Raw genomic sequence first — 12363 nt, forward strand, 5'->3', positions numbered from 1 at the left:
TAACCTTGATGAGTTATAGATCTAGTCTGCATTTTACTATTCTTCATTTATTTTTTTGACGGAATTATGTCATTTACAATTTTTAATGGGAACCACACTACACTTGCCGGTAGGGTATTGATGATGCAATACTCTCAGAATGCTTGTTGGATTGGACATCAGGCATCATGTCTATATAAGTCCTCTGCAAGAAGACCAAGGTTACAAACAGGGACATGTTATCTTTTTGAAAGGGGGGGGGGCAGAAAAAAATTTGTCTGAAAATACTTTGACAAACCCAAAAAGAAAAGAAAAAGAAAAAAAGAAAAGAAAAATTGACCCCAAAATCCTATTTCGTAGGTGAAAGGGGGAGGGGGGGGGTAGGTTTCAAGTTTATTTCACTACCAAAATTTATCAATACATTAGCACATTACCTTGATTTTACTACGCCGCAACAAAACGTGGGGGGAGCGGCAACTGGCCTCTCAATGAAAATTTTCAACAGTAAAAAGTTTTGTTTGGAAAAAAAGGGTGCAGGCCCCCTCCCCCTGATACAATGTACTAAGCCTGACAAATGTTAAGAATTCGCAATAATGTGTAATGATTGACAATGATGAAGTTACACATAATCAATTATATAAATTTAAGGCTAATGCTACTAGAAAAAGAAGGACAGAAGTGAAAAATGTTATTATTACACTGGATTATACACTGGAGTATAACTTAGCATATGTCTATAATATTACATGTATATACAATATAAGAAAAAATGAAGAGTGCAACAAACAACAAAACTGAATAGGAAAACAACAGCAAAAAGACAAAAATACATACCAAAAAAGGATATCCATGGGCCACATCGTTCACCTGATTTCATTGTCTAGGAAGAAGAAGAAGACATCAGTTCAGTATTGAACTGGGGGACTTTAATTTACACTACCTCAGGATGCTTCCATATCAATATTACTATGGCTCCGCTGTACTTAAACAGATTTTCTCCTATGTTTTCCACCGTCACGGTAGCTCATTCTGTAGAGCGCTCGATCCGTGATCGGAAGGTGGTAAGTTCGAGCCCCGGCTGCGACTGACCTAAGTCGATAAAAAAAATAGATATCAACTGCTCCTTCGCCAAGCGTTCGGCATTTTGAAGTGAAAGTTACGGGTCCTTCGGAAGAGACCTTAAAAACCGAGGCCCCGTGTCACGGCAGGCATAGGCACGATAAAGATCCCTCACTGCTCAATGACCCCGATTGCCGAGTGTAGGTCTTAATTTGAAGCCCTTCACTGGTATATGGTGAGGTCTCTATATAAGTAAAAAATTCTCGAACAGGACGTAAAACAGCATACAATCAATCAATCCTATGTTTTCCTATGTAAAACTCTATGTAAAACTCTGATCTCTCATTGTGACCCCATCCTACTCACCTTAAATTCGAACAAATTTAAATCTACACTACCTGCGGATGCTTCTATAATAATATGACTAATCATGGCTTTGCTGTGCTTGAGCAAAAGATCTTTTCAAGATGATTCCTATATTTTCTTATGCAAAACTTTGTCCCTCTGTTGTTCCCCCATGATTTGAACAAAATTGATTCTACAATACCCAAGGTTGCTTCTGTTTAAATATTACTAATAATGGCTTAGTTGTTCTTGAGAAGAAGATTTTAAAGATTTTTCCTATGTAAAAGCATTTTACAGTAGAAAAGGATTTACCAAGAGAAAGTTTCAAAAATGTAATTCACTAAGCAGTAATTAATTAACAAAGATTGCATTGAAGTTTATGAGGACAATCTTTTTTTTTTTTAATAAAAATTCAAATAATAAGAATATCAACAAATACTGTGGTGGAAAGAGTATTCTACACCTACACATCTGTTATGTATTCAATTTCATTGAATCTGTTGTTATTAGGGATGGAATACTTTAACGTCTTCTTTGCTAACTCAACATTCAACTTCTTCAGCTAGCTTCTGAATGCCTGACTTTCCCAAAGCTTTGTCTTATATACCCTTTGGTTTGGCTAGTCCATTCAAAGAGTTGTTAGGTCATTCCATTATTTGAGGTCTTCAATGCGTTTTACTCGAATGCCCCTTAACCATTACACCTATATATTCCTATGTAAGAACTTTGAACCACTGTTGTGGCCCCGCCCTAACCCTGGGGGTCATGATTTGAACAAACTTGAATCAACACTACCTGAGGATACTTCTGTATTAATGTGACTAATAATGGCTTAGCTGTTCTTGAGAAGAAGATTTTTGAAGATATATTTCCTAGATCTTCCTATGGTAAACTTTGACCCCCTGTTGTGGCCTTACCCTACCCCCGGGGGTCATGATTGGAACAAACTTGAATCTACACTACCTGAGGATACTTCTATTATAATATGACTAATCATGGTTTTGCTGTTCTAGAGAAGAGGAATTTTAAAGACATTTCCTATATATTTCTATGTAAAACTTCGACCCCTTCTTGCAGCCCCGCCCTACCCCCTGGGGTCATGATATGAACAAACTTAAATTTTGAGTATGTAATGAAGCTTTCACATAAGTTACATCTTTTCCTGCCAAAAGGTTCTTGAGAAGAAGATCTTTAAATGATGCCACCAAATTTTCATGAATTCTTAAATATCCCCCCGTGAAAGAGGGTGCGACACTTCCTGTGAACAAACTTAAATTCCCTTCACCCAAGAATGCTTTGTGGCAAGTTTGGATGAAATTGGCTCAGTGGTTCTTGAGAAGAAGACGAAAATGTGAAAAGTTTACGGACGACAGACGGACGCCGGACACTCTTTGAATAGAAAAGCTAACTTGAGCCTTTGGCTCAGGTGAGCTAAACACACACACACACACACAAACAAAACAAAACAACATATACATAGAAATGCTGTTATTATTTGCCAACTAGCCAGGAAGGGTACTGGGGAGCTTCAACAAATATGATTTAAATATCATATGACGGATACGCATACTCGTGTGTATAACAGTATACTAGTATGAGGACTCATATTGAACTATATGACGTTGCAGGCCGGATGAAAACAAGAGATGAAAACATGTTTTTCCTTGAAACCTTTGCTTTATAATATGCATGTATGATATATGGAATTGAAGCCTGAAATAAATACAGGAGCAGTGCAACTAAAGCAATTGCAATTTGTGCAACACAAAATAAAAATAATAAAATAACTCACGTTAACTTGTTATTCAAATTTCAACTGAAATTATGCTTGTTATTATTATCCAATATGGCAAACAGGCTAGAACTGAATAGCCATGCTAATCAAACATTATTCAGGCATTTGTCTCCACGTGACTTAGTTTCGATTCTTTATTCACTCAGAAACCAGGTCGCTGGTACACGAGTTATATAATATGAAACATTGGATATTTTTCCCGAAACAAGGTAATTATTTTCTGCTATACCTCGTATATCGCGGAAAATCATATCTTAGTTACGCTCCGAAATTCTGTTGGTCGCTGTTTCCTATGTATAGCATTGATCATGTACAGCATTGATCCCCTATTGCGGCACCAAAATTGTGACCCCGAGGGTCATGATTGAACAAACTTCAATCTACACTATGTCAGGAAACTTTCATTTAAGTTTTATCTATCCTGGCATAGTGGTTCTTGAGAAGGTTTTTAAGAGATGCCATTGAATTTCACTAATTCTAAATTATCTCCCCTTGTCAGAGAACATGGTTATTCATTTGAATAAAGTTACTAAAGGATGATCTGTGTCAAGTTGGCTTGAAATTGGCCAGTTGGTTCTGGAGAAGAAGATGCAACTGTGACAACAATGACAGACAACAGACAATTAACGGACAAATTTCGATCAGAAAAGCCCACATGAACCTTTGGCTCGGGTGAGCTAAAAAATGAACATTTTCCCAATCCGAATAAAACTTTATCTTTATTTCGCTCCGAAAATCAGATCTTTTTAACGATCCAACATTCTTAACTTTTTTACGCTAAATTATGTAGTCGCTGTACAAAGTGCGACTACCAGAATTTCGGAGCGTACAGTAATAACGAGCGTAATAATATTCGGATGCATGTGTACAAAAAAAATCTTGAACAGCAGGGCCCTGTTAATCGTATTGATATTGAAGCATCCCAGTTTTGTGTGGAATCAAATTTGATTACATCATAGCTCTTCTTGGGCTAGATTTTGGTCCACAATATGGAGTCAATCTTTTTTGTATGAAAAGAAGCAGAAAATTTAAAAAAAATCTGCTGTAGGGCCAAACTGATTCAGGTGAGCGTTGTGGTCCATGAGCCCTTTGTTAAAATTGAATATATTCGTACGAAAGCCTATTAGGATCAAACTACGGTAAAAAAAAAAATTAAAGGCGTTATAACGCCATTTCAAAAGGCGTTATAACACGAAAAAAGGGGTAATGACGCTTTTTGAGAAGGCGTTATAACGCGGGAAAAGGCGTAATAACGCCTTTCCAAAAGGCGTTATAATGCCAAAAAAGGCGTAATTACGCCTTTTCAAAAGGCGTTATTACGCCTTTTTTAAAAGGCGTGATTATGCCTTTCCAAAAGGCGTTATTACGCCTTTCCAAAAGCGTTATACGCCTTTCCAAAAGGCTTTATTACACCTTTCCAAAAGGCGTTATTACGCCTTTCCAAAAGGCGTTATTATGCCTTTCCAAAACGCGTTATCACGCCTTTCCAAAGGGCGTTATTACGCCTTTCCTAAAGGCGTTATTACGCCCCTTATTTTTCAATACATGACTTGCTTAGCCCACCCTGGGGGCTGATTATAATTAGATTTCCAGGATAAAAGATTTTTAAATGTGTAAAATATTTTCAGTGTTAAACCAACTTAGTCCTTCTCTGATGCCAGACACCTCTACCAAGGTGCATGGATTTCAGAAAGGAGATGGGCGAACATAGCGTGCAGAAAGCCTATAGCTTCAAATATATCAAAATAATGTTCAGTTTGTGAATTTAGTATTTAGAGTCATGGCCGTAGGAACCGCGGGGGGGGGGGGGCACGGGGGGCCGTGCCCCCCAATAATTTTGCCGATATATATATATATTACTATAGAAAACATAGATACTATATGTCTGTGCCCCCTCAATAAAAACGTCTGGTGCCCTTTTTTTCATTTTTTTTTTTTTTTTTTTTTTTGCTTGTTAAGAAATTTTTGGTAGTAGATAGTGCCCCCTCAACTGAAAATGTATGGCTGTGCCCCCCCCCCCCCCCAAACTGAAATTGCTACGGGCCTGAGAGTAAAGTTCTCATTATTGAAATTTATGAAATTATGATAAACAAATTTTTCTGAGGAAAATTTTCTCGGCAAATTTTATTCTTTTATTAAAAAAAATAATGTGGTGTTCGTGGGGTTCGAACCCTAGCAATAAAAATCCTAAGTATCATTTTCTTTCGAGACTAGCACGCTAACCACTAGACTACACAAGTCCTGATGAAGGGTGACATTTAAATCATGTTTGTGATATGACCCTTGACTTAATGGACCAAGTATTTCTCGAAAAGATGCGAATGTTATGTTATAAAAGTATATTTTTAAGGTATAGTGGGTCATTGCTCCATATTTTTGGTAATCAAAATATGTATATTTTTATGCAAACTTTGAGGATTAACTTTCAAAAAGGTGGAGCGAAGACCCACTCATATTGAAAAATAGTGTTATAGTATGAGAAAATGACTCTTTTGCCCGCTTTAGTGTGTGTCTAATATTTCACAGGCAAATAATTTCAAACTTTGAGGGATTTTTGCAAATTGTAGAGATTTTACATAAAGAATATTTTAATATTAGACGACATATCAAAGAAAATTTTGATATAATCAAAATTTATTTTTTCATCTTCATGTTTGTCACACTGTAGGCTTATCGCTCGTCATGTTCACCCATCTCCTTTGGTTGAAGGCTAATTGCTCATTATATCTATGCATGAATTTTTAGTACATGGCTAGCAAAGCCAAAAGCTGGCTCTGCCTATATCCTGGATTTTCAAAAGAAGAGTGTTGACTTCTCTTAATGCGCATGCAAACAGCTGTTCAGGAATATAGAAAATACTATAATTTATGATATAATTTATAATATTAAAACTATAATCTAAATATTGCATAAATAAAGATGGCTTTGGTTCAATCTTTCATATATTTATTATTTTAAAATAACGCCTTTCCATTTTTGGATATAACTCCTTTTCAAACAGGCCGGTAGTGCGAATGCAATTGGGGGGGGGGGGGGGGGCTCCCCCACCCCACTTTTTGGGAGAATAATCTTGCTATAGTTTAAATATAAAAAATCATTTATTGATTGCTTGGTCCCTTAACATTTTGTTGCAGTATGGTTAAACTCGGGCAAGTCATTGCACTTAAAAAAAAAGAAAAGTTAGAAAAAGATTCCCCACAAGTTTTGGCAGTTTATTTTTTTCGGGGGGGGGGGTGTTTCCTTTTTTTGTTTGCTTGTCAATTTTATGGGAGGCTGCCCCCCCCCCCTCTTCAAAAGCACGGGCCTGTCAAAGACATAATAATGGCTTTTCAAAAGGCATAATAACGCCTTTTGGAAAGACGTATTTTAAAATGCCTTTTAGAAAGGCGTAATAACGCCTTTTAAAAGGGCGTAATAATGCCTTTCGGAAAGGCGTAATAACGCCTTTTGGAAAGGCGTAATAACGTCTTTTGGAAAGGCATAATAACGCCTTTTAAAAAGGGCGTAATAACGCCTTTCGGAAAGGCGTAATAATGCCTTTTGGAAAGGCGTAATAATGCCTTTTAGAAAGGCGTAATAACGCCTTTTTAAAAGGTGTAATAACGCCTTTTGGAAAGGCGTAATAACGCCTTTTGGAAAGGCGTAATTACGTCTTTATTTGCGTTATTACGCCTTTTTCCGCGTTATAACGCCTTTTCAAAAGCCGTTATTACGCCTTTTTCGCGTTATAACGCCTTTTGAAAAGTCGATATAACGCCTTTTAAAAAATTTTTTTTACCGTACTTTGATCCTAATAGACTTTCGTATATTCGAGATGTTCATGCATTCACAAATTATTATTAATGTCTGACCAAAGATTATCATAATTAGGGCATTTTCTCGTGATCTACTTCATCAGCAACGGAATTATCCTTGCCGTCTTCCCAACCCTTTGCGCTGATCAAACAAAAATGACTGAGCATTGCTGACCTTAACAGGTGTTTAGATTAATAAACTATATTTAACAACTCTTAACTATAGTTTACGAGTGTGAATTATCGTTTATGACGATAAACTATGATTGGCAAATTTGAATCATAGTTTATCTCTCAAAACTGTAGTTTACGATCGTTAAGTATAGTTTACGTCTGTTAAATACAGTTTATGAGTATTAATGACAGTTAACTATGGTTTACAACCGAAATCTATAATTAACGAACGGAAAACATAATTATCTGATAAATATAGTTTCACAATTTGTGAAACTATGATTAACAACTCTTAAATATGGTTAACGAATGTAAATTATAGTTTACAAATGAGAATCTATATTTATCAGTAAAATCTATTGTTAACGTTTATTTACAGACAGATAAACTTAGATTAGCATTCGTAAACTACACTTTACAACCGTTAAATATAGTTTACAGATGAAAACTATAGTTAACGAATCGTTAACTATAGTTTACAGTTCGTAAACTATAGTTTACAATTGACAAACCTAGTTTATCAAGTGTTAAACTATGTTTATATCATTTTTGTGAATTTGTGAATAACAACTTCTCAACAGAGAATAGCAATGCTGCATACAAGGTAGCTATGTCACTGCAGGCCTCTTTGGATTTCCTCCGATCTTAAAGGCTAGGGACCTAGTAAATCTGATATGCATATATGCACAGGGTCCCTAGACAATCTGAGCAAAAATAGTATACTCAACACATGTTAAACATCTATGTTTGTTGTAAAGCGCGCTTTATAACTGTTATGGGGAGTCTCGCCTGTGCTATTTTTAGGCTAGTAGAGCACCTGTCGGGATTACTTTCTTATAGCAGATGCATTATGGGAAGAGACAGATGTCCAAACATGGCCGCCAAAAACAGGGATTCCCTCGTACTACGATTTCATTGTTTTTAAAATCGAGAATCAGTGACAAATTACGGATTTTATAAACAGTACGATAAATCATTTGAATATGGGAAGTGATAAGATTAATTAATGAGTGTCAGCATGTGACAAAATTTGTCTACAAATTCATCAAAACAACACTGAAGAAAACATGGAAGCGACAAACTTTTTTGACAGTAAGCATGTTGTGTATTTAAATATCACGGACTCCACTGAAGCGATGCATTTGATATCATAGATAAAAGTAATGTCGGGTCGACATGTTTGTTTTGTGTGTGGTAGCCTGGGTGCAGAAACGGGGCTGCGGATCAAACCACACGACAGACTGCCCTATTTTCCATTTTTGGAACATCATGATCCACCAAAAGGGGCGCGGTTGCCCACCAGCTCTGGGACAGTAGACTGCTGTAGGGTGTGCTATGCGTTTCTGACACAGCAGTGGGAGACATATGAAAGGTCCAAAACTCCTGCAATTAAACGCTTATATTGGCTGAAGCGTGCAGACAATGGACATTTTACAGGGGCTGAAATGAGACTACAAGGAGAATACATTGCACAAATTATGGGTCTGAATTATCAGCCAGGGGTTGAGGGGCGGGCATCACCTGACAATAACACAAGAGATTATCCACCATCTCCACCATTTCATAAGGAGGAAAGAGAAACTCCAAGTAACAACCACACAGGCCACAGGGAACAAAGTCTGAGCTACAAATCTGATGCTAAACCTCAAATGAAGCCCAAGATGTCCAGCCAATCAGTGAGTCTCCCTCGTGAGGAGATCCCTGTCCACCATGCAAATGTCAGCTCAAAGGGTGCACAAAGTGAAGGAGTTCTTGATCTGACTGTTCGAAAAAATTCTAAAGCAAAGCCTGTTTCTTTACCTAGTGAGAAAGAACAGACAATTGTTTGTTACATCTGTGCACAGAGTACTCCAGTAAGGAATTGTAAATATGTTTCAACAGCAATGAATTCAACCAGTGAACCATTCTTCCCAGTTTTACAAAAAATCAGCCAACCTGAGGGAGCATTTCCCCTGAACCAGCATGGACAGGCAATTGTATGTGGGGACTGCAGGCTTCTGCTATACCAGCAGTGGCAGGCATATGAGCTGGCCGGTGTGCCATTTCAAAATCGCATCTACAAACTCTGTGATGAAAAACTCAAGGTACCTAAGTCAGAACCAGTGACCCATACTGAGAGACTGCCTAAAACTCCAGTGGAAACTGATGAGTATGTATGTTATTTGTGTGGTAAGCTGTATGGCAGTGATTTGATCAGGTTGTTATACACTATGCCCCCTCATGACCCTACCATGGGAACTTTGTTCTTTCCATTTGTACAAGAGCTTCAACGTCCAAAGGGTGCTCAGCCCTTGAAGTCTGATGGATCTGTTCTATCATGCCGAAACTGTTATGCTGAACTTTATCACCAATGGCAAGTACAAGAATCTATGCAGGTACCAGTTTACCAACGCAAGTACTCCTTATCATTTGCAAAGGCAGGCCATCGAGATGACTTGCAGCGAATTCATGTCACAGACAGGGCTAGTGGACAAGAATCTAAGGGATCAGTTGTTAAATCAGAGGCAACTCGACCCCTGAATATCCACATAATGGAAGGTTCATCTGGAAGCAGCCGTGGAAGTTCTCAAGGGCTTTTAGCCATTGCTGTATCTGAGGAAAAACATAGGCCAGTCATGTCATCAACATCACCAAGCAAACTGTCTACACTGCTCAAAAGACCATTCGAGAATCTGAGTTCTGGTACAACCATACCTCATCCTTTAGAACAAGCTGTGTCAAAGCCAAAAAAGATCTGCTTCTTGTGTGGAGAAAAATCAAGAATGATGAACACTCATGTTTTACATGCCTATCCTGTCACACATGAAACTAAAAGCAGCAACACAATGGTGATGCCTTTCTTTCCATTTTTGACAAACTCCAGCCCAGCAAGAGGAGCAGAGACAATGACAGAAGAGGGAACAGTGATTGTCTGCAGCATATGCTTCCACATGCTTTTGAAGCAATGGAACCATTATGAGGAGTTTCCCAATGCTGAAACAATCAACCGGTGGCATCGCAGATATGTCATGCCTGACTTTGTGTGTTACATTTGTGCTAAAACGACAGATAGAAAAAATGTAAAGATGCTAGAGGCAGCCAAATTTCCTTTCCTAAAAGACATAAAGTGTCCCCCTGACTCCCTGATTCTTAGTGGAGGCCTGCTGGTGATAGCATGTAAACCCTGTGCCGCAGACCTGAATCAGCAGTATGCAGCCTATGAAAGACTCAAGTTGCCGATCAATTTGCGAAAATACAATTGGGTACAGAGGACCTCAATAGAGGAGCCGAGTGAACAGGACATGGAGCCAGGGGAGGAGGTGTGTAAAAATTATTTCTCTTGGATTTTAACCCCATTAGTTTGCTTTATAAAATAAGTAAATTTATTTTGACTGATTTTAAGTGTTTTTCATTTTACATTTTTTGTACTAATAAATGTTAGTTTGAAATGACAATCCTGGTCCAGTGTGTATAGAGTTCTCATTATACATTTATGACCTTGGATTTGTGGTTTTATTGTCTTCTAAATGTGTTTATCTCTTAATGTGATTTAATGCTTTTTTAGTTCCTGATTTAAGAAGTGAAAAATTTCCTGTGTACACATAAAATATGCTTGAAAAATTAAGATTACATTCTTATTTGGCACAAGTATTAAAGGAGAATATTAATGAAAAGTACAGCATCTTTTAAAAAGTTTAAATACAAAGATCTTAATAGCAAAGAGGACATGTTAGAAATGTGTTCTAATATTTAAGCCTTGAGTCTTTGTATTTTGTTTGTCCATTATTTGGAAAAGATTTTTATCACAGTTTGACCTGATGTCAAATTGTTAGATACTAGAATTGGGTTTTAATTTCAGAATGAGAAGGGCCAAAACATTATATTCTAAATAGTTAAAATGCCAACTTAATCTTGAGAGTTCTTCATATTTTTTAGTTTGGTTTTTGATCATGTATGTACATGTATGTCAGTATATGCAAAATAATGAATTAAAACTTGAATTGAAGGTGAAATTTAAATGCCTTGTAATATTTTTATTCTCCACTGGAGTGCTAACATTATTTAACCAGTTATTAATTAAATGAAGGCCTTATAAATTCATATTTCTGACTTTCTGAAGTTAAACAGTCCATTTGGCCCGTCCATTTGTGTAGAGCATTTAAATCTTTCCTCTTTATGTTTTCCATGCATTTTTTTCTTCAAATATGTTTTCTATTATATGGAATTATTTGTGCAAAAAGCAATAAAAAAAGCGTAACAACAAAAATAGGTAGGTCAAATAAGAAGTGAAAGTCTCCTCCCATCCTATACATTCTGTAAATAATTAATTTTAAAGTGATTTTATTTCAGGAAAAGGAATCTCATTCAGATGCAGTAGAAAATCGAGATGTAGATGTAGAAGCTGTTGATGATGCAACTCCTGAGAGTGGTATGTTTACTAAGTTTTTTTCCCCCATTGCTGTGGTTGATATTTTCAGATTTGCAGTGGCGTCCAGAGAGACTGATAGAGAAAGTGAACTGATGAATTGGTTAAACAAATGCAGATGATTAATAAACTAAGTCTATGATAGACTTCAAGAGATGTCAAACTTTTAGTAGTAGTCCTAAAAATCTGCATTTTTAATTTGATCACTTACTGTGATAAAATTGAAAAGAAATTCAATGAAAATATAATGAAAGATAACATAACTGTATAGGATCTCCCATGATTTGTGTGGTTAGATATGATTTTTTTATCCAACGAGCTGTGTGTTTTTATCCTTGAGCCTTGGTGAGGGGATTAAAAATACAAGTTGGATAAACTCATATCTAACCACAAGCCATGGGAGATTCTATCACATGTTTACACTGTTTTATATATGTAAATCCACAATATTTGACTTGATTTGACATCACAACCAATATCCTATGAGCTATATCCACTGAATAAAGGAGCAAACATGATAAAATAAATTATCCAATGAAACTATAACATCTAATGCATTGATATAAATACAAATAGAAAAAAATATTTTGTAAAGGTAGGACAAAAAAGAGGGAGGGGAATCATTGTATCAATTCTTTTCTTTGAAATAGAAAAGAATGCAATTGCATTATTACTGAAGATTATAAGAAGAAGGACAACTGATCGATATATTGGTTTTGCATGGTTTAAAACAAATCTGTACAGGTTACCTCCCTTTGGCACTTACTGTCTCTATAATATGAAGATTATTTGAAAGTATTTACAAAAGTTAC

At 36.6% G+C, this 12363-nt stretch overlaps 1 protein-coding gene across 1 annotated transcript in view; it reads left to right on the plus strand.

Moving 5' to 3' along the window:
- The first annotated feature begins 8007 nt into the window (after positions 1-8007).
- Positions 8008-12363, plus strand: part of LOC133205798 (uncharacterized) — a 36365-nt gene continuing 32009 nt past the window's right edge. Inside the window, exons 1-2 of the mRNA XM_061341677.1 lie at positions 8008-10445; positions 11476-11554. Coding sequence (XP_061197661.1) covers positions 8310-10445; positions 11476-11554 — 2215 coding nt within the window. The 5' untranslated portion in view covers positions 8008-8309. The remainder of the gene's footprint in view (positions 10446-11475; positions 11555-12363) is intronic.

The sequence above is a fragment of the Saccostrea echinata genome, unplaced genomic scaffold, assembly GCF_033153115.1.
Source record: "Saccostrea echinata isolate AGI-Se365-2 ecotype Australia unplaced genomic scaffold, CSIRO_AGI_Sech_v1 ptg000054l, whole genome shotgun sequence".
In the NCBI taxonomy this organism is placed as follows: Eukaryota; Metazoa; Mollusca; class Bivalvia; order Ostreida; family Ostreidae; genus Saccostrea; species Saccostrea echinata.